This window comes from Eleutherodactylus coqui, chromosome 1 (assembly GCF_035609145.1).
Source record: "Eleutherodactylus coqui strain aEleCoq1 chromosome 1, aEleCoq1.hap1, whole genome shotgun sequence".
NCBI classification, from domain to species: domain Eukaryota; kingdom Metazoa; phylum Chordata; class Amphibia; order Anura; family Eleutherodactylidae; genus Eleutherodactylus; species Eleutherodactylus coqui.
In genome coordinates, this window is record NC_089837.1 from 483,997,263 (window position 1) to 484,020,846 (window position 23,584).

At 42.9% G+C, this 23,584-nt stretch overlaps 1 protein-coding gene across 1 annotated transcript in view; it reads right to left on the minus strand.

Annotated features, from left to right (window-relative positions):
* Window positions 1-4,265: 4,265 nt before the first annotated feature.
* NR4A1 (nuclear receptor subfamily 4 group A member 1) overlaps window positions 4,266-23,584 on the minus strand; it is an 84,149-nt gene continuing 64,830 nt past the window's right edge. The window contains exon 7 of the mRNA XM_066585972.1: window positions 4,266-4,424. Coding sequence (XP_066442069.1) covers window positions 4,354-4,424 — 71 coding nt within the window. The 3' untranslated portion in view covers window positions 4,266-4,353. The remainder of the gene's footprint in view (window positions 4,425-23,584) is intronic.

Genomic DNA, 23,584 nt, shown 5'->3' on the forward strand with positions numbered 1-23,584 from the left:
TTAGGAAATGAAGGATGTGTAGGAAAGTGTGCTCACCTGGACAGAATATGATGCAACTAAGGCACAACACTGAGAGGTATTGGGGAGCAGCAACATTCCTAGTTGTAGCGCAATTACGTGGTAGGGTGTCAGTGTCGGCATCAGTATGAACAGTACTGTAGAAACCAAAGGAAAGCTGGGTGATGTATAGGTCCTCCAAATCCCTCAACCGTTGTTGCATTGGTGAATGTAATAAAGGAGGTCTATTATCTCAGTATGATGCATTTTGAAGGTATATATTGTGTACAATATCCTCAGACAATGGGATAGACAAGAAGTATTAGTATATTGATTTGGGGTGTTTTACAACAGTAGGATGAGCTCCCTTAGTGGCTTCACAATGCAACTGCCACCCTGGCCCTAAAGTTCAACATGATAGTAGTTGGATAGATAATCACTCAGCCTACAATTAGCATGCAGCTACGATTCACCCAGGAACGTACACGTTGGGTTCTACTGATACATGCAAGCTCCATGTATGTATGTACGGTTGTGTCCTGGGATACGTTCATCGAACCTTACCATCTAGAACATATACAGCTGCTTGTACACAGTATCAGAATGGCAGGGAACTGGGCCTTTGACACATTATCCTACACCGTGTGAAGATACACTCAGAGAGACCTCAGTATTTGAATGAATACCATTGTATGGATTGCTATACATGGAATGTTTTGTAATCATCTACATTTTGCCTTGAATCGACTACAAACCTTTTTTTAGCACACAGATTAATAAATATTACTAAGGGAAGCTAATTGGTCCCATTCTCAAGACTATTCTGCGAGTTGATGAAGATGCATGCAGTGGCTAGTAGAGATGAGCGAGTATACTCGCTGAGGCACTTTACTCGAGCGAGTAGTGCTTTAGGCGAGTATCTCCCCGCTCGTCTCTAAAGATTCGGGGGACAGCGGGGGGCGGGGAGAGGCGGGGGAGAGCGGGGAGGAACGGAGGGGAGATCTCTCTCTTCCTCTCTCCCCCCTGCTCCCCCCTGCTCCCCGCCGCAACTCACCTGTCACCCGCGCCGGCAGCCGAATCTTTAGAGATGAGCAGGGAGATACTCAGCTAAGGCACTACTCGCTCGAGTAATGTGCCTTAGCGAGTATACTCGCTCATCTCTAGTGGCTAGTTTTCTTGTTATTCTAGCAAAATAAGCCAAATTGTCAGAGTGCTGCCAATACCAAGAGTCCATGGTCACATTTTTTGATTTGTCTACTGGACCATGACATGCACCTGTTGGTGGATGCACATTGTCATTTTGCACAGGATGCCAAGAGAATTACATCTTCCTTCGGGTCTAAAATACTCTTTAAACAGACACTAATAGGCTGGTTGAGATGATAGACAACCCAACCATCCTATTAGTGTCTGTTTAAATTGTATTTTAACTGGCTCCTTTTGGTAAAAGATGCCACTTATACTCTTGTGTTTCAGGTCAGTGTCAGAGATGTTGGGTTTGTGCTTAACACTTCTGAGTTTTTGCCCAGTTCTGGCCACTTTTATTGTGCTTTTTACTGTTATTAGTCTGCCTTAATTGCTTCACCCCTTGTCTCTTGTTTCTATTGTTCTTGTAGGGATGCTTGAGGCATCCCCCTTGGTTCCTGTTGCGAAGTCGCCCTTGTCAGGGCAGTTGCTCTGCTTTTTAGGCAGGAACAGTCCCATCTATTTCAGGGACAGATGCCAGCCTTATGTATTTACCTCGTGACTTCTAGCCTCTAGTTACTTTTGAACCTCTAATTTAATTACGTTATCCAGCCTACCCTAATTCCCAATTTTTGTTAGCTTAGGTTTGGTTGAACATAAAACAAATGTTGTTAATAGGGCCAGTAACAAGGTAAATTTATAACTGGCATTCAACACCGTAAATCTCCAAATTTAGTAAATCTGCCAAAATCTGTAAGTATAATGCATATGAGTGGGTTTCCCATCCACATACAGCAGGAAAAAAATAGTATGCCGTTTCAGGTGGATTTTGAGGTAGATTTAGTGTTGATTGCCCTGCAACAATTCTGTAGCATTTGCACATTGAATATACCTGCATTCACAATTTTGGCAGTTGCTCCTGGAATCCATTAAGTCTTTGTCAACAGCCAGATCACAAACCAGCATAGCAGGCATCCTATAATTAAAAAAACCTCTCTGCTGAACTAGAGCAATACAGATTGCTGCGCAGCGTCTAGTGTAAGTACAACACCCACCCACAGAGCGAATTAGCAGAACATGCAATGTAAAATACTGAACCAGCAGGGGTTACTTGAAGATGATCCAACTAAAAGATAAAAACTATCAGCTCACTATCTTATTAAGCGTTAATCCACACATCTTGACGGTTCAGGGAGAAGCACCATGTTGGCTGCATCATGTAAACATTTGGATGAAGATATATACAGTTATATGTTCTATCCAGACTTGTCTTCAAAAATAATTTAATTGTATTAATGTTATTCACTGTCCTCGCTTCCATCCTGCACATCCTCTCTTTTGCATGGCCTCTGGCATCTGCCCATGGGAATCATGCGTTCTCCTGACCCCAGCCTTGAGGACCATTGCTCCAATACCTGTCCCCCACCAATCCTCTCCCAGCACCCGCTATATTAAGTATCCACGCCCAAGCGTGAATCCCTAAGCAATTGTTTCCTATGCTTTGTAACAAAGCCCTAGTATTCCTCTCCTTGGCTAGTTTTTTGGGCCATGCTACTTATCTACACCCTCGCCTGAGCCTCTGCCTATTACCCATGTAGAAGGTTATTCTGCTTGCCCCGACCTTGGCTTGTTTTTGGCTTACATCTGTGTTCATACCATCAGAAACATTTCCTGTGAATAACGGCTTGGAGACCTCAAAGCGAAGACTAAATTCCTCTTGAAGGGATCAAGAAGGAAAACCCAAGTGCTTCCTTCAGATATACTGTAGTCTAAGTCAAATCAGTGTGTGGAAAGGTGGAGCCATATCCATTTGTCTGACCATCAAAAACTTAGTAAGCATGAAAACCCCATGGAATACTCTTAAGCCTCATGTCCACGGGATACTTGTCATTTAAAATCCGCAGCGTTTCTCCCGCACGCGGATCCGCGCCCCATAGGGATGCATTGGACACCCGCAGGTAGTTAAATACCTGCGGATGTCATTTTCCCCTTCAGGCGCGGATTGCGTGTGCGGGAAAAAAAAACGCAAAATGCTCTCTTTTAGTGCGGGTGTCCCGTGAGGACGGCTCCCGCAGGCTTCTATTGAAGCCTATGGAAGCCGTCCGGATCCACGGTACAGTGGCGTCTGAATTCCTGCTCTCCGCGCGCGGGAGCGCCGGAGAGCAGGAGTTAAAGTAAAATGGAGTGCCCGGCACATGCGCGCGGCATGCTGCCGGTGTGCCAAGCACATGCTTCGGGCCGAAGAAAGAAGATCCGGCCACGACGGAGGGCAGGTCCGCAGCGTTCGGACAGGTAAATAAATTCTTATTTTTTAGCATCATGTCCGCGGGAAAGGAGAGACCCGCTGCAGGATTCTCCATGAAGAATCCGCGGCGGGCCTGATTTTCCCCGTGGACATGAGGCCTTAGAGTGATTATACATCTGTGTTGGACCTCCAGTTAGAGGTTCCATTGCAGACCTGGCACAAAGTATCAAAAGAAAAAGTACTGCAGGCATCACTTTTTCTTCCAGCTAAAAGCCAGGCAGCTAAGCTAAAAACGAATGGACCCCATTATAGTCAATTGGGTCAGTTCGGTGTTGTTCAGTTTCGGAGCAAAATTGCAGAACCCTGAGCGCAGATGTGGAACCACCTATACACATTTCAAACTTTATATGTAAATCCTGACTTTCTGCATTTTGAACCTTATATATAGGTTGGAAACCAGCAGCTCTGTGAATATGAATTGCCTGATACATCTCCAATGATTTTATAAGGTATTCAAGATTTTATTTAGCTTATATCAAGCTGCAAACTGTAAAGTGGCATTGAAAGATGATTGTGCCCTCGCAGAAAGCCTCCGAGTCAGCACGTAATAACATCCAATAAATAGCCCTCACTTTCGCATTGCTCTGTCTGTAGCACTCATTTTTTACATCAAATAAATGACTAATTCACATTTTATTGCCAATGCAGCAATCCTTAGCTTTTTGCCTTTGGGTTCTTGGCTTTTAATAGATCCTGTAATTGTACACGGATGTGTGACACTTTATTGTATTAATCCTTTATTATGATATCATTTCATAAAACTTGAAACTCCGTCACCTACAATTCATGCAGAGAGGGCAATGGCTAATTAGAAGGCTGATGATGTGAAATCACATAATACAAAGCAATAAAGATAAATCAGGTTTTCAGCACCGGCCTGCTGACAGCTCCAGTTCAGAGGGGTAGGAGGTGGATCGAATTGCATGATGTTCGTAATCTAGAAAAAAATAGGCAGTACAGGAAAGAGGTAAGTGAAACATTGTATGGCAACATTGTCTCATCACATGTCACAAGTTTACATTGACGCTCTAGTGTCAGTCTATGAAGGAATTGACATATTAGATTGAAGAGTATTGCCTAACTATCATGATACAGATAGATAGGATTGCATATACGTTGCCCCATGAAAAAGTTCTCTTTATGGTCAATGGGATGGTAGTTGAGCGCTTAAGTGTGTGACAATTGCCCCGTGCAAAAGTACCCTAAGACATCCCATTTTCAGTTGCCCATTAAATGGGATCAAGAGCAGAGGAATCTCACTTTTTATTATCTCTATCTACTGACTAACATGGTCCAAAGAGATTTTTTTTCCTTTTTTATTAGACCTATTATAGCAATATCAATCAGATGTGCAACATATGGTTTCCTAAGGGGCTGTGGCAGACAATATTACTATTATTATTATATATGGTGCATTTGCATGAATATGTTCTATTCTGTGTCATACGAACTAACTTGAAACATCCCATACCGAAAGGCCAGAGCAACACTAAGATTTGCGCAACAGCAGGCATGTGAATATAAAAATGGTCAGAAAATGACCCATTGACTGCTACAGGACAGTGCTGTTGACATTCTTTAGGACCTGCAGGAGTACAGAGTAGGAGAGAACAGAGGATAAAGGGAGCTGTCCCCATCACCTATTGCCTTATGGTAGCTACCTCCAGTGTTTCTTTAGAAGGGTTACTGTTAAGGATGAGCGAGTATACTCGCTAAGGCACTACTCGCTCGAGTAATGTGCCTTAGACGAGTATCTCCCTGCTCGTCCTTAAAGATTCAGGGGCCGCCGCGGGGCGGGGAGCTGCAGGGGAGAGCGGGGAGGAACGGAGGGGAGATCTCTCTCTCCATCTCTCCCCTGCTCCCCGCCGCGACTCACCTGTCAGCCGCAGCGGTCCCCGAATCTTTATGGACGAGCAGGGAGATACTCATCTAAGGCACATTACTCGAACGAGTAGTGCCTTAGCGAGTGTACTCGTTCATCCTTAGTTACTGTTCATTGTAATCCTACCTGTAATGATAATGAGATGACTGCTAAGTAGTGTTGAGTGAACCGAAACAGCTGAATCCTCTTTTCAGGTTAAACATTGCTAAAAGTTTGGTTCACGGCGAACCGGAACTTTGAGCAGCTCATCTCAGCTGCACCCACTAAAATGGCTTCTTCCTCTACTTCTGATCTTCTTCTCCCTTCTTCCTCCTACTTCTTTATTCTACGGTGTTATATACCAGTTTTAGGGGTATTGGGGAAGTTTAGGTTCAGTTTGAACTAATTGGCTTCAAACCTTAGCTTCAAACTTTTTGCCCAAATTAGTCTAACAAGCCAAATCGAACTTTTCAAAAGTTCACTCATCGCTACTGCTAAGCCTACCCCAAAATGTACATAAACCAACCTAAAAAGTGATAGCAAGTGTATTCTATTGTGAGGGCTCAGTTCCCAGAGTAGAAAACTGCAGGATTTCAGGACTTTTGTATATGAAATGTTAAATAAAATCTCCACCAACTCATTTTTATAAAAACATGAAAACTTGATTGTAAGAAGAGGTTATAGTCTGACGATAGTGTTCCTTTAAAGCCTACAGTGATAAAGAAAGGTTTGGGCCAGGTTCACACAGCTCACATGTGTCTGTTTAGCCGAAACAAAAGAAAAAACTGGACCACTATAAATCCTTCTTTTATACTTTCCCTCACTTTAGGATCCAATTTAGTTTTATATTAACTCCTTGGCACACACAATAATAAAAATGCATGATGGATTGCTTTGCCTAGAGGCTCCCTAATGTTTAGTTACATTAGGAAGATCAAGTGGGTAAAGAAATTGTGCTCATACAATCAAAAGCAAGAACTCGCCTGTGATCTCTCTAACCCTTCAGAAAGCGGCTGCGACATTTAGGGAGCTTGATACATGGAGCAGGCATCCAATGGCAGCAAGGGCCCAATACAGAGGCTAGGACTGATTGCTTAGACAGCAATCTCTCTATAAAGGAATTCCTAATACATTGCCTGTCAGCTGGTACTATAATGTGTGGTATTCTAAAGCATTATCTAAGTGATCAAATTATTTCGGCTTCATCTCCCCTAATGGGACACAAAAAGAGAAAATTAAATTTGCTTAAAAAAGCTTATTTTTAAATAAAAAAAATAATTGTTTGAAAATAGTAAACCATAAAAATCTTTATATGATATCTCTGCTATCATAATGATTAATGCTTTTATTGTGCAAGAGTACTAAGCTGTAAAAAAACCCACAAAACTGTACACTTTTGGTATAGGCAGGACTATGGTATAGGCAGGGCTACCGTTTAAATGGTACCCTATGCAAAAAAAATTTGGGCGCCCCCAATATAGTACCAAACACTCCTTCCGTGGCCTGGCTTCAATACTCAGAGTGCAGCGGGTGTCGGACCCTGGCCGAGTTAGCAGTTAAGAAGCTCTGCTATGGAAGACGGCACACAGACTCAAAGCATCAGACAGCCCCTGTGTGACTGCGTTTCATTCATTAACCCTTTTTCAGCAGCCCCAGCTTTAGGAGGGGATGGAACGTCACTGAATTAGGAGAGAGCACCTAGTGGCTCCCCCTTCCTCTAGGTGAAATGATGTGCCCTATGTAGTCACACAGGTCGCACACCTCAAAGGCTGGCCCTGGATATAGGCACAATTGTATTGACCTGCAGAATAGTGTTAACATGTTATTACTACTGCACAGTGAGGGCAAAGTCAGACTAGCGTATTTGAACATGCGCCTACAAGTCCATCTTTTACAGGCGCAAAATACTCACACCTGCAAAAGATAGGACATCCGTGCACCGGGAAGGTCCGTGCTGCATGTACAATATCTCCACGGGGAGTCCCCTTGTCAATAAACACTGTCACATTGTTCAGTGAAAAGGGCACTTCCCGCGGGGATGAAGGAATCGCGATCTTCTGCCATTGTTTTCAATGGGGCCAGCGCTGCAGCTACCCCATTGAAAGTAATGAGATGCAGGCAACCCCTGCAGTGATCGTTGGAGAAGCGCTTGAAATATAACCCCTTCCCTGAAAATCATCCCTAGCTGGTGTAAAAAATGTAAAAAATATATACGTCACCTTCCGCCGCTGTCAGGGCTCTGGCATGTCTGCTCTCTTCCATGCCGTCACTGCTCTGAAACACTTTCTGGTGGCTGGGGAATCTAAAATCCCTGCTTCCAGAAAGTTCTAGTCTGATTGGCTGTGCGTTCAGCCAATCACAGGCAGCGCTCAGCCATTCATTGAATTCAATGCAATTCATTGAAAGCAAAGGGCACGGAGCTTCGGTCACATGCAAGTTTAACCCTTTCCAATCCACTGTCTGCCGTCTAAAGACATTATGATTTAGGGCTGTACAGCTCTGATGTTGGAAGACGTCCGTCAGGGTTCTCTTACTGTATATTGCCAGCCTCTCTGCTGTCGGAGCCTATCCAACGTGTCACCTCATGCAGTACTGGCTTTAGCCAGCAGATAGCGCCATTGTATAATGACAGAAAAAGAGTAAGCCCCCTAGGAAAACCAGGATACAAATTGGATTGGAAAGGGTTAACATGCGTAGAAGGTTGTTGTTTTTTTTTGCCCCCATACGTGCAAGAAAAAAAAACATGCTCATCTGAGCCCTGAACAACATAAAAAAATAGCAAAAATGGAAGTCATAGTTATAGAGCCATATTTATTTATGGGCGAAAAATTTAGTCTTTCCAAACTATCAACTACATGAGTGTCATGTTTTCGAATGCTTTTTTGGATTTATACTTTGGAGTCTTTCATCTTCTTTCACTGAAAACTATATTTTGATAAATGTTTGATGTGGGATGATTATTATTATGATCAATATCTAGGTGTGTTTGAATGTCATGAACTTTTCAATATTACTTGTTTCTGTTCAGGGGTTGCCTGCATCCCATTACTTTCAATGGGGTGGCTACAGCACTGTCCCCATTGAAAGCAATGAGAGAAGATCACGATCTTTATGTATGGCTCTTATGTGTTTCCTTAAAGGGGTTGTCCCACTTCTAGCTATCAATGATCTATCCTCAGGATAGGTCATCAGTGGAAAAGCAGTAAAGGTCTGCTGCCCAAGACCCTCAAGGATCACTTGTTTCCTCGGCCTGGTGTATTTGTGTATGGAGATGTTTTGCTGCAGGAAGCAGACAGCTCCCTACACGGTGCAGTGGCCAGGGTTGATACTGTAGGTTGATTCCTATTGAAGTAAATGGAACTCTTCCTGCAGTACCAACCCCAGCCTGTGGCATGCCTTCATAGACTGCCTGTCAAAAAGGCAGTAAAATGTAATACTATGGTATTACAATATACTGTATGAGTCATCAAATAATTACAAGTTCAAGTTCCCTATGGGTACAAAAAAAATGTTACAATAAGTAAAAAAAAAAGAGTATTTTAATTATTGTAAAAAAATGCAGGAAGTAAAAGTTTTAAAAAAAAACTCATTTTCCCATATTAATAATATAAAAGAATAAATCTATCAAAGTAACACATTATTTATCCCGCACAGTAAACATGGCTTATAAAAAGAAAACGCCAGAATTGTGCATTTTTGGTCACGTCATCTCAAAGAAAATCTTTTTATAAAAAGCAATCCAAAAGTCACAATAACTCCAAAATGGTACCAGTGGAAACTACATCATGTCCCACAAAAAATGAGTCCTCACAAAACCATGTTGACGGAAAAATAAAAAATTATGGCTGCAAAAAAAGTGTCTATTTTTATTTTATTTTATCTATTTATTTTTTATTTTATTTATTTCCTAAGAAATTTTTTTTTAAGTAGTACAGCAAAATAAAAATTTGGTATCACCACAATCACACTCTCCCACAGAATAAAGCTATTATGTCTATTTTCCCCCAATTTGTACATCATGGAAGCAAGAACCGCACTCCCACCCCCCAAAAAAATGGCAGAATTATGGGAAGGGGGGGGGGGGTCGCATTTCACTTCGCTTAGAAATATTTAAAAGTTTTCCACTAAATTATATGGTATAGTAAATGGTACCATTGAAAAATACAACCTGTCCCACAATAAAACAAGCCCTCATGTATCTATGTAAACAAATTTTTTTTTAAAAGTTATGATTTTTTGAAAGCGAAGAGGAAAAAACGAAATAGAAAAAAAGATCCGTGCCCTTAAGGGGTTTAAGGCCACATTTGGAGAGATGTGTAATAGAAGGTTGTCCAATGCTTTAAGTTTTGGGAGTAGAGATGAGCGAGCGTACTCGCTAAGGCAAACTACTCAAGGGAGTAGTGCCTTATGCGAGTACCTGCCCGCTTGTCTCTAAAGATTCAGGTGTCGGCGGGGCAGCGGAGAGAAACGGGGGGGAGATCTCTCTCTCACTCTCTCCCCCCCCCCCCCCCCCGCACCCCACTGCTCACTCCCATAACTCACCGCTCTCCCCCGCCAGCACCCGAATCTTTAGAGATACTAAAGCAGGTACTCGCATAAGGCACTACTCGCTTTTCCTATACTTTCTTGTTTTACTCCAATTTGTTGTTAGCCGTATAAATCCCATTCTCCATTGTGCGCACTTTCTAATTTTAGCAGCTGTTACTACCAACTATCGGATGACACCCGCTTTAAGACGCGGTCATCTCATTACGCCGAGCCATTTATTGCTTATCTTTTTCAACAATGTATTGACTTCTTTGCGGTAGCCAATCGTAAGCATCTTCTTGCTTGCAAAAATTCCACAGTCTGTTACTGTTATAGTTTGGGGTGGATTTCAGTATTGGACTCATGCCTGGAACACCCTTGGCACAAGACAGTGCCAACAGCCAGGCCAAAATTTATGGTTGGAAACCAGTGCAATCTGATCTTGGTTCATACTTCCCCCCCCTAGAATCTGAAACGCAGCCTGACCCAGCAGTCTTACAAGACTCAGTTTCCTCACTGGAATAGATTTGCAATAACCTGCTTCACTCCTGCCAGGCCTACGTAAGGATATCTTGTAAGAAGCACAATGTGAGGGAGGAAGGATTTTGTCATTTTGCTAAGTTTGAATATATTTAGGAGAATCAATGATGCCTCATAACGTTTAGAATCTGATATTGCAGATTGCCCGACGCGATTTATTACTTTCTTGTAATTGCGGTTTATTTTGCTGCTTTGAGATACAATATCATTTGTTTTTGGAAATTTTTACTTATCATTACCCATAATTCCTGGCTTGCAGTTTTTATCTCTTTAATTATTATCTTTGTCTACATAAAGTGACTCGTTGTCATGTCTGCGCTCCGAAGAGAGAAATCGGGCATTGTTTAAATCAACTTATATTAAACATATTTGTTTTTCCCAATTAACTTTTTATTGAAAAGAATTTTTTATAATATCAACCAGAAAATAAGAACAAAAATATACAAATCAGATATCAGCTCATCATAATTGCAAAAAGCAGCTTCAAATATCACAGACACTAGTTACTGCACTGTTCAGCTATCTCTCTCTCCCGATTATAATAATCTATCTACAGTATCTATCTATCTATCTATCTATCTATCTCATATCTATCTATCCCATATCTATCTCATATCTATCTATCCATCTATCTCATATCGATCTATCTCATATCTATCTATCTATCTCATATCTATCTATCTATCTCATATCTATCTCATATCTATCTATCTATCTATCTATCTCATATCTATCTATCCCATATCTATCTCATATCTATCTATCCATCTATCTCATATCTATCTCATATCTATCTATCTATCTATCTATCCCATATCTATCTATCTATCTATCTATCTCATATCTATCTATCCCATATCTATCTCATATCTATCTCATATCTATCTATCCATCTATCTCATATCTATCTCATATCTATCTCATATCTATCTATCTATCTATCTATCTATCTATCTATCTATCCCATATCTATCTATCCATCTATCTCATATCTATCTATCCCATATCTATCTATCTCATATCTATCTATCTATCTATCTATCTATCTATCTATCTATCTCATATCTATCTATCTATCTACTATCTATCATAAAGGCCCATTTACACAGGACGAATGTTGGGCAAACGATGCCCGACACTCGTCCCTGTGTTTCTGCGCTCCCATGCTCCTGCATGGGAACTAGCAGAGCTGGCTCGCACACGGAGTGGCCAGCAGGGGGGCGGGGCAGTGCAGGAGATTTCTCTCCTCTCGCTTCATCACTCAACTTTTATGCTGCATAAAAGATGGAGGATCAGCTCATTGCTCATCCTGCAGTTTAAACAGCGGCCTATCCATAGAGAACGGCCGCTGTGTATCTCAATGGAGAGGGGCGGGGGAGCGAGAGGAGAGAAATCTCCTGCACTGCCACACCCCCCTGCTGGCCACTCCATGTGCGAGCCAGCTCTGCTAGTTCCCATGCAGGAGCACGGGAGTGAGGACACACGGGGACGGGTGTTAGGCATCGTTTGCCCAACATTCGTCCTGTGTAAATGGGCCTTTACTCTATCCATCTATATATATGTACCCCAATGGCGTAGATTTTTACAGCATTCACTGTGCAATAAAAATGACAAGTTAGCTTTATTCTTTGGTAAGTATGATTATGGCAATACCTAATTTATATAGTGTTTGTATGTTTTAGCACTTTTACAAAAAAAATGTGTTTTTTGTTGTTACATTTGGCCACCCAACTTTTTTTATTTTTCTATCAATGGATCTGTATGAGGACTTGTTTTCTTGCAGGGCAAGTTGTCTTTTTTATTGTTATCTCTTTCTGATGCATAACTAATTGATTATTTTTTATTTTGGAAACTGCAGCAACTAAAAAAACCTACAATTCTGGTATTGCATTTTTTTTTTGGTATTCACTATGCAGGATAAATATTGTGATACGCTAATATTTTGGACCTGCGGTGGTATCCATTACAGTATGTTCATTTTTTTATTGTTAATATTTCTAATCTTAAAAGGGAGATTAATTTTTCTTTTTTTATATATTTAAAAAAAGTACTAATTTTTTTTATGTTTAATCTGCTTATTGGTTTTCAGAAAGAATTACAAAGGCAAACAAAGAAACCTCAAATAACATACACAAATAAACCCACTAGGGGCATGGTACAAAAAGTTTCCTCAAGAATACACAGTCCAGAGAAGAAACTTGTCCATTCATTCTTTCGAATCATGAAGGGTTCCCTTAGAATATCCATAGTGAGAAGCATACTTCAAGACTGAGCGATGCGTAGAGAGAATTACTAACTTTTTTTTAACTTTCTTATTTATACCTCAAGAGGAACTTGAACATGCGATTATCTGATTTAATCTATAATACACTGCAATACTTCAGTATCCCTATTATAGTAAAATTCCAGTCATATTATGATGAAAATTGCCTTCTGTTCCAGCACTGACTCCACTGCAGGGCAGTTGGCAGAAAACTATACAGGTGATAATAATACATAGGATCCTTATTAGGTTTGTAACTGCCACATAGCCCTTCGGCATCAAGGTTAGCTTCTCAATAAACCGTTTCTTGCTGGATTAATTCTCAGCTTCGGCAGATCTGCACCCCTTGACTAACGGAGAGCACGGCTTTCTAAAACTTTTGATCACCAGATAAAACGTGAGAGACATGTTGTATTGTGACCCCATGTCTGGCCAGGCATAATAGTTACCATTTACATGGAACGTTGTTATTAATTACAGGTACTCCAGGATTAACTGGAGAAAGAAACCAATAAATTCAGTTAAAGGGGTTGTCCCGTGCCGAAACAGGGTTTTTTTTTTTTCAATAGCCCCCCCCGTTCGGCGCGAGACAAACCCGATGCAGGGGTAAAAAAAAAACAAAACATCCAGTACTTACCCGAATCCCCGCGCTCCCGTGACTTCTTACTTACCTTAGTAAGATGGCCGCCGGGATCTTCACCCACGATGCACCGCGGGTCTTCTCCCATGGTGCACCGTGGGCTCTGTGCGCTCCATTGCCGATTCCAGCCTCCTGATTGGCTGGAATCGGCACACGTGACAGGGCGGAGCTACAAGGAGCAGCTCTCCGGCACGAGCGGCCCCATTCGGAAGGGAGAAGACCGGACTGCGCAAGCGCGTCTAATCGGGCGATTAGACGCTGAAATTAGACGGCACCATGGAGACGAGGACGCTAGCAACGGAACAGGTAAGTGAATAACTTCTGTATGGCTCATAATTAATGCACAATGTACATTACAAAGTGCATTAATATGGCCATACAGAAGTGTATTACCCCACTTGCTTTCGCGGGACAACCCCTTTAAGTATGACTATAGAGTCTATGTATGGAATTGGACTCTCCCAGGAAGACCGATGTGTACCAATTTCTTTATCAATGTGCAGCTGTAGTTGAGGTCGCTTGCCAGCTGCCCAACCCGGCACTTTTCCACAAACAGTGGCCTCCCCAATATCCTCACTATCACCACTTGGCCCAAATTTCCCCAGGGGCCGGGCCCATCTAGAGCTAGTGACGGAGCACCGGCTCCAACCCACACCATTGTTTCCAAGGGCTTCAGTGGCCATGGACAATTCCTCCCTCCTCATCCTTCAAGACTGATTCTTCTCTAGCTTTGCATTTTTTCTAGTATCCTTGCCACTACTGGTAGCATGAGGCAGTTTCTGCAGCCCAATCAGTTGCACAGGTAGTCCTGCTTCTACAGGATGGAACATCCATACGTGCCGTGTCTCAAGAGCGTGCAGCAGATACCAGGACATGGACCATTACGCGAAGAGAGCTAGACAGGGCTGTAAAAGAGCATTAACCCAGCCTCAGCTTCGGCATCTGCTCCTTTGTTCGAGGAGGAACAGGAAAAGCACCGCCAGAGCCCTACAAAACTCCCTCCAGTGGACTACTGGTCTGCATGTTTCTTGACAAACTGCCAAAAATCAAACGCCATAAGGGTGGCACAAGAGCCCAACATCCTATAGTGGGATCTTAGCTGACAGCTCAGCACCATGCAGCTCCACTCGCATTTGCCATAGAACACCAGAATTGGCAAATCCACCATTGGTGCCCACTTGTCTTCATAGATGACAGCAGATTCACACTGGGCACATCTTTTATTCATCGAGATTGGATTTAAGTGTTCTCATGTTTTTGTTTTTTTTTGAGTAATGTATGTAGGCCCCAAGCAAGTCAAGAAGAATATTACATGTCAGTATAATAATAATGATATCTGACATTTTGTCAGGTTTTTGCAGCAAAAAAAAAAAAAAGACTGGAGAATAGTGCAGCGGTGTCAGCTACCTCTTCAGATCTGATGGTGTCGGTCTAAGCCATAATGCAAGCATTGATCATTTAATAAATCATCACACAAAAGCGGAACGTAATGGATTGTGAACCTGCATTCCAGTAATGGGATTGTGTCTTGTGGTTTTAGAAAAGCTGATTGTCAAGAAAAGCTCACAAAGACTCCTAAGGAATATCTCATCTAGCTTTTGACTTGCCTTTTGGAATTGACAGAACAGTGGATTCGACATTCTTCAATAATCCTATTGTATGGAGCTTCCTTTGCCTCTTGCAAATGTTTGCAATTTGCTTTCTTCATTTCTGTTAAACAGCTTAAAGTTCCAGAGACCTCAAAAATGCAGTCTTGAAAAATGGAAATGTATTCCCTGGTACAGCTGGGTGTATCCTTGTGGAGAAACTGTTACTTGACTGATGTCTATTTGCATTGTCTATCACAGCATATTGGAATCGTCTTTTGGATAAGTGCACATTTGAATGTAAAAGTGTCACAGCAAGGTAAACGATGGCGAGTCAATCACACACGTCTTGGCATTTTAGTTAGCAGCACTGGCTGCCTGGATAGGTTTTTCATCAGTTTATTCTGGAAGAAAATCCTTCAGATATTTTACCTCCCTTGATATCAGGCTCATAAGTCTATCATTGACATACCCTGTTTCCCGGAAAATAAGACATACCCGGAAAATAAGACATAGCATGATTTTCCAGAATTGTTGAGGATGCAGAATGATTTTTCAGGCTTTTTGAGGGTGCTTGAAATATAAGCCCTACTCCAAACTTAAGCCCTGCTAACAGTTAATTAAAAAAGTCAATTTAAATAGTGTCCAGGCAGCTATACATGTAAAAAGGTTAAACCTTTTTGAACAAAAATTAATATAAGACACTGTCTTATTTTCGGCGAAACACGGTAGATATACAGAATAGGGTCGGTGTACCTTGTGATCCCACCATATGCACCATTTTGTTGTGTTTTAAGTATGCGTTGCATCCCACTAGGAGTGCAACCTCCAAAACAAAGAAAAAGGCACAACTGCGCAAAGGAACATAAAACTAAGGGGAGTTCTCTCCCTATAAACCCCTTACCCAGGAGGGGGCCCTGCCTACTCAGCGGGCCGATCGCTCTGATAGGTGCGAGCCCGCACTCGTGCCTGGGCCACTGACAAGTCCCTACCCGGGAGCCCTAGCACTAAAGAAAGGGAAAACAAATAACCAACTAAAGCAGAAAAGGACTTAGCTGGAATAGAGGAGCTCCAGCCAGGATGTGTTCCTCCATTGCTGTCCAGCGGCAACTGAAGCATTGACCAGCACAGGGGTCAATGCTAGCACAGTTTAAATAGGAGCTGAGCTAGTCAGCACCAGGTGCTGACTGACATCACTCCTGCAACTACCACACCCCTCAGCTTCAGGGTGCGTTCACACGAGCGCATAAACGGCGCATTTTTGCGCCCAATCGTATATACGTGACCATCTGAGGCGTTGGTTTCGAATGTATTCATTCACACGGGCGATTTTACGGCGCGTAAAAACGGCAACCCGAAAAAAAACGGAACATACGCGACCGAAATACGCGCCAACGCATATTCGATGGCCGAAAACATAGTTTGCAAAGTAGGAACAAACGATAATACGCTTTCTAGCTCTGGTCATGATCGCCGAAAAACGTTCTTTCCGGCGATTATACGCTGCGCACGTGCGAACGTAAATACGCCTACGCTCGTGTGAATGCACCCTCAGGAGAAGCAAGGGCACACCCAAAACCTGGTCTGGCTTGCAAGCAAGGTGCAGGCCTCAGAACGGCTGCAACAGTATGTTCATACTTAAGTTTTTCCATTGGTATTCTGTCCCGTTGTATAATACATAGTCGAGTCACATTATTATAACCACCTCCTACTTCCGACATTGGCAGCGGGTAGCCCATGAAGGAAGTAATGTGTTGTGAGCTGGCTTGGTGGATACATAAGGTGTACGATGGTCTGGCTGCCCACATATCGCTCGTTGTTGTCATGGATCAAAAGGGTGATTTATCAGAGCTGCAAAAAGGGTTGATTATTGGTTTTCGAGCCAAGGGTAACAGTATTTCTTAAATAGTGCAGTTTGTGAACTGTTGGTGTGCTGCTGTGGTGAAAGTGTATGGTGAGCGGCCCAATGGCACCATTAGGAATAACCGACATGGAAAGTGTGAAGCATCACCTGCTATTGATGCGAGAGGTGAACATTGTCTACGAAGGTGCACGAAGGCTTATTTTTGAGTATGTTTTTCAATGTGTGAGCATATGTTATAGAGCATATTACATAGTTGGTAGACTCCAAAGGTTTAAACCAGACTACTTTGTTTTGTGTCCTAAAGACCAGAGCAAATCATGTACTTCCATTAATTTGCTATGATCTTGTTCTAAAGCTTAGTATTCTAGGATGCAGGTAATACAATTACTAAGTGATCATATGGAGTTCCAGTAACTGAAGATTCCAAACTTTGCTTACTAGTTACGATTCCCGAAACCTATGCTAGAAAAGTTGACAGAGCACTCGTAACTGTAGCCTTATTCCAATTTGCCAAATATTGTCTAGCTGCCAAAACCCCAATCCTACATGACTCCCCACACACTATGTCTTCATGCTGTGTGCCAAAATGTACCAGTACCTGGTGATTCGGAACACTTTCAATGCCTAGTGGGATTTAGTGCTTTCTGTCTGCTACTGGCTTCTCTCCCTCTTGCTTCTTTCGAGCCATCCCACCTTTATAACACTTTATTGTATTATACTACATTTATATTTTTTTTGTGTAGGTTATGTGGTTGTTTGCATACCAATTGTCTATGTTAAAGGGGTTGCCAGGTTGGAATGGGTTATCCTTAGGATAGGTTATCAATAGTAGAACAGTGGGGCTATGCAGCCCTGCATCCTGATCAGCTGTTCTCTGGGCCAGTGCCCTCATGCACTGAGCTGATTTTTGCAGGAAGCAGACTGCTGCATTCTCATTGCAGTGGCCACACTTGGTATTACAAGCAAAACTTCCATTGAAGTGAATGGGAACTTGGCTTGCAAAACCAAGCCTAGCCACTGTAGTAAGAATGGAGCTGTCTACTTCCTGCAGAAAACAGCTCAGTGCATGAGCACAAAGGCTTGGCAAACAGCTGTTCAATGAAGATCCTGGGCGGTGGAAATCCGCTGATCAGCTATTGATATCCTATCTTGACTATACATTGTGTTGACAAACGTATTGGGACACACTTAGAAGGTGATTACATTTGATTTTATTCACATTCTTCAATATGATGTTGGGCCGACTTTGGCCTCAGTGACTGAAGTAACCCTCCCCGGCTGCTTTCCACCAAATTCCATTAGATGTGTGGAGCAATTTTCCTCCATTCCTCAAGGAGAGCTTCAGGTAGAGATTTAGAATTTGGGCTGGCCAATAAAGTTTACTGATGTTCTGCTCTTCAAACCAAGCCTCAATACTGTGCGCTGTATGATATGATTCTTGGTCATGTTGGTAGAGACATGGAGCTGTACCCAAGTATTACAACAGGGTAGGTAATGTCACATTGTCCTGAATGTCCCTGTACCCATTGGCAATGAGGATTGAGGGTGGACTTCACTATAACCAATGGTCTTAGTTCTTCCCAGCATAAACACCTCCACACCATAACAGAACCTACTCCAAACTTCACCCTAGGCAACTGCCACACCTAAGTGCGGCCATCCAATCAGAAGTTGGTTTCCTTTTTTTCAGTTGTTCACAACACTTGCTTCCACTCATTTAGTCCAAAAATGACTCTACAAGCACCATCACAGATGGCTCTGATGTTGGGCTTGTATGCAGCCACTAGTCCATGGTAACCCTTCCCTACAGATGGTTATGATGCTAATGGATGTCCCAATGGCCTATGAGACCTCCTGAGTGAGTGTTTCGGGGGACGATATACATGATGCCTACACAAATCATACCAAGCTTCATTGTGCACATTCTGTCAGTTTATGAGGCTGCACCGCACACACCAGAGGTTTTCCATTTCTGGGTAACATTGCCAACAGTGAACTTTGGAAGGTCCGAAATTGCTGCAATGTCCTACACTTATTGGTTGCTCAGGTGACATCCCACCATCATACCCGGTTGAAAGTCTGTCAACTCTACACCTCCTGATGGTTTCAGTACTGGGATTTGCTGTGTATACCTATATACCTAATGCTCACACATTCGATTTGCTTGTCCCCTTTGCCTGATAGCACAAGATTGGTCGGGGGCCCAATACTTTTGTCAACATAGTGTAAGTCCCCCCCGCTCCCCCTGCCACCCCCCTCCCTCCCCGCATGATGCTCAGATAAGTAAGCAGTTACTCGAAAAGACCGATGCTCTCTCAAGTATGAGCCTAAGGGTGGACACTCACTGGCGTTTTTTTCTCTCTTGCGCTGCGAGAGCAAGTGAAAACACTCGCCTCACAGCGCAAGAAAAACGCTGGAATATCGCCAGTGTCTTCAATGGGGCCAGTGGCAGCAGCGCTAGCCCCATTGCAAACATAGGGAGAAGACCGCGGACTTCTGCCACAACTGTGGCAGGAGTTTCCTTCATCCCCGTGGGTGAATAGCTAAGCGCTGGCTGTAATTGGCTCAGCCAATCAGCACAGCCCTTTCAGGAGATGGGGATTTTTAAATCCCCGCCTACTGAAAGTGCTGGACAGCAGTGCAGGGGAGCCAGCCGGAGGATGCGTCTGAGCGGCGGAGAGGTGAGTAATTTTTTCTTTTTATGCAGCTAATGATGATTTTTCAGGGAAGGGCTTATATTTCAAGCCCTTCCCCTAAAATCATACTGCGGGGGTTGCCACAAACCACTGCTTTCAATGGGGCCGGCAGCAGCGCCGACCCCATTGAAAGCAATGGGATAGCATGCTGCACTTCTGCCACAGCCGTGACAGCTGTGGCAGAAGTCCGCGGTCTTCTCCCTATGTTTTCAATGGGGCTAGCGCTGCTGCCACTGGCCCTTTGAAAACACTGGCGATACTCCAGCATTTTTCTTGCGCTGCGAGTGTTTTCACTTACTCTCGCAGCGCAAGTGAGAATAAAACACCAGTGGGTGTCCACCCTAAATCGAGCGTGCTCGCTCATCTCTACTAGTACTATATCCATGCCTTTGTCCTTGTCCAATGCTGTAATGTTTATATTATTGCTAGTATTATTTCTTCTGGAATCATTTTCCTAAGTCTTTGATTATATTTTCACATATGAATGCGGCACCATATTTGTTTTAGAAACTCAATAAAAGTTTCTTGGTTATTAAAAATCTTGACAGCATTGTGACATGAATCCGAACTGACTTTACAACTGTCACATCATAATACAGTCTGATCTATTACAATGATTGGCCAACAACGTTATCTCATAGAGGTAATTAATATAAGCTATGATGTGATTTCCCTTCAGTCGATATCAATGACTCATTTCACCTTAAAGCGTTTGTTTTGAGCCAGCTTAAGGAGAATGCACTAAAACACGTGAGCAATGTGGTGATCGGAAAACTAGTGCATTATCCATAAAGGGAAGGCGATATTTTTGAAAGGTGACAGTGCCTGGAAAGTTACTCAGCAACAGGTGAAAGTATTCTTCAGATCTGCCAGGTGACATATTCCACTGGGGACAGAGGTCTCTGTGTGTGTGACAGGGTTTCATGTCAGTGAATACCGAATGTCTTACCCCCTATGGTGCAGCCCAGATCCATGTGAGTAGATGTCACTCATCACTTACCATGAAGATGGCAACATGGACAAGGATTCCTCTGGCCAGGAAAATACTGAGATACAATATATCTGTGAGTATGAGTACATAATAACCTAGATATATATATTTTTTTTTTGTTTTTTGCCTTTGCCATTCTATGATATTCATTCAAAATGATATCCCTTGTTATGCGCAACTTTACATAGGATTGAAGTAAATTTACCCCATTATTATAAAGTATTATGCTAGGTAACCATGATAAAAATGAATTGGGGTATATTTACGTGCAGCAGTAATCATGTGGCAGAAAACTCACAAAAACCATCCAAAGTTGCAGTAAAACCAAAGCGAAAACCACTTGTATTTACGTCTCTACGCTGAATCTTTACTGCCCAAGAGTTAAATCTCATTTAACTTGCTTAAGTGGAGCCTTTTGGAAAATGATTGTTAACACACAGGGGGTGGACAAAAATACGGAAACACTGGGAAATACATGGGATTTTAATCATTAGCACTGAGCTGCCCTTTTGACCCCTGCTTGGCTGAGAGCTTTCCCACCAAATTTGTCTTTACTTCACCTCTTGCCCTGCTCTGGGTGGTTTGGGGAGCCAGCTGGTAACAGCAGATGAGTGGCTCAACCCCCTGACCAATGGAAGCTTGTTGCTCGGGCAGATGTTCCCTTCTGCCCTACAACATCTGTGTCATATTACCTCCACTTAAAATCAGTCTCTACATGTCTTATCGAGATATGATTTATAATCCCATGTAACTTAAGGCATGCATTTCATGTGGTGTTTCCATATTTTTGTCCAACCCCTGTATGTTCATGGTTGACTTAAATAGTGAACACAACCATAGTGATAAATAGCAAAAGTGCAAATCACTTTATTTACCTAAAATGATGTTTTTGTGCTGAAAAATCACTCTTAAGCCTCCGGCACACTAGTGTATTTGGGTTTGTGTGCTGTCTCCTGAGACACTAAGATGGATAACAGGAAGTGGGTGCTGTCTCCTGTTGCCCATAGATGTCTATGGAGAGGTGAAACTGAAGAGGAAGAGATAGGAGACAGAAGCAGAGAGACTCACAGAGATGTGGCTGCAGTTAATAGTGATTTACAGCTACGGGAATCACATCTGCACTGCTCAGTACAGCTGTATCCCGTTGTATACTGTCTACAATGATGCTGTTATTTCTTTGTGTGTATGGCAATGGAAAATGTGGACTCCAAACAAATGGGAAAAAAGAGACACACAAAACTAAGTGTAGTAAATATATAACGATGATGATTGAGAGATATTATTAAGACTCTTAAATGATGGTGTTTTCAATCGAACTGAAGTCCATATGGGCAGCAGGCTTCAGCCAAGAGGAAAGCCAGGAGGTTTTATTCAGAGACTTCAAACTGGCTATGTATGCAGCAGGAATACTAAATACTCATCACTTGATGGCAATATCTGCCAGACAGCCAACAATGGGCCTCCCAAATCCACCAGGTGGTTCATAGGGATAATCAATATTCCTTTATCATATGTTTCTACTATTTGGCTTTTCCTCAGGTGCCTAGTCCTTTCATTATATACTCGCTCTTATGTGGCCCATGAGTTACATGCAGCAGCAACTTTGACAGTGTGGAAACACTGAACATCACATCCTTGGATTCAGTGATTCCTCTCCTATGACCCTATAAGTTTAGTTTGTGGGTAAGGGTGGTTTTAAATCTGCGTCAGGAATTCCCTTTTCCCTCTTCATTTTGTGAGAAGGAAAGAGGAAACGCCGCGGCCGAATGGTTCTGTCTGGATAGAACTGTATAGCGCCATACGGACCCCCATTGACTAAAATGGGGCCCACTCTTTTTCTGGCCAGCTGCCAGCTTTTATTTTGTATGCAGCGCTTTTTCTTCTGGAGTTTTTAGCCGAATTTACAACAAAACCCCCGTCCAGAGGTTCCGACTCAGATGTAGAACCGGCCTGATAGGAGCTGACAGACTCCCTTTAAAGTCTGCTGTCAGAAGGAGTGTCAAGGTTAAAATAGTTGCCCCACTATTAACACGTTAGTGGTCTGGCAGGAATGTACTCTTTCCTGAGGTCAGGTCTGTCTCTTCACACTGGAGCATTGCAGCTGTTCTTTAATCTTTAGCAGGACCTTCACAACTTATTACTGTCAGACACAGGACATAAGACTTGATAGATGTGGCATTAGCAGATCCTGTATTCTTCATAGAAATCAGATAGTTTAAAATCCCTTAAAGGGGTTGTCTTGAGGCAGCAAGTGGGTCTATACACTTCTGTATGGCCATAATAATGCACTTTGTAATATACATTGTGCATTAATTATGAGCCATACAGAAGTTATAAAAAGTTTTATACTTACCTGCTCCGTTGCTGGCGTCCTCGTTCCCATGGAGCCCGACTAATTTTCGGCCTCCGATGGCCAAATTAGCCGCGCTTGCGCAGTCCGGGTCTTCTGTAATCTTCTATGGAGCCGCTCGTGCCAGAGAGCGGCTCCGTGTAGCTCCGCCCCGTCACGTGCCGATTCCAGCCAATCAGGAGGCTGGAATCGGCAGTGGACCGCACAGAAGAGCTGCGGTCCACGGAGCAAGAGGTTCCCGGCGGCCATCTTCACAGGTAAGTATAGAAGTCACCGGAGCGCGGGGATTAAGGTAAGCGCTCCGGTAAGCTGTCTGTACGTCCCTGCATCGGGGTTGTCTCGCGCCGAACGGGGGGGGGGGGGGGTTGAAAAAAAAAAAAACCCGTTTCGGCGCGGGACAACCCCTTTAACACCACAGGACATATGTTTATGTCAGGGGGGGATTGGGGGCCAATCTGACAGCTTACACCCACGATCAGTGCTTATGCTGATCAGGGTTGTAAACCCGTTAAATGCTGTCAACTCCGATAGTGGTATTTAAGTGCCCTGATCGTTATTCAGGGGTCCCAAAAACCGTTCCCCCCACCCCGTCATGAGATCGTGGGATGCCATGGTAGTCTGGGGCCTTCTGAAGGGCTCCTGTAGTGTAGTTTGAAAGACTGCCTGTCAGAAAGTGGTTTGGTGCAATACTTTGGTTTTGCATTATACTCTTAGAGCGATCAAAGATTCACAAGTTTAAATCCCCTGTGGGGATTAAAAAAGATAACATGTAAAAAGGC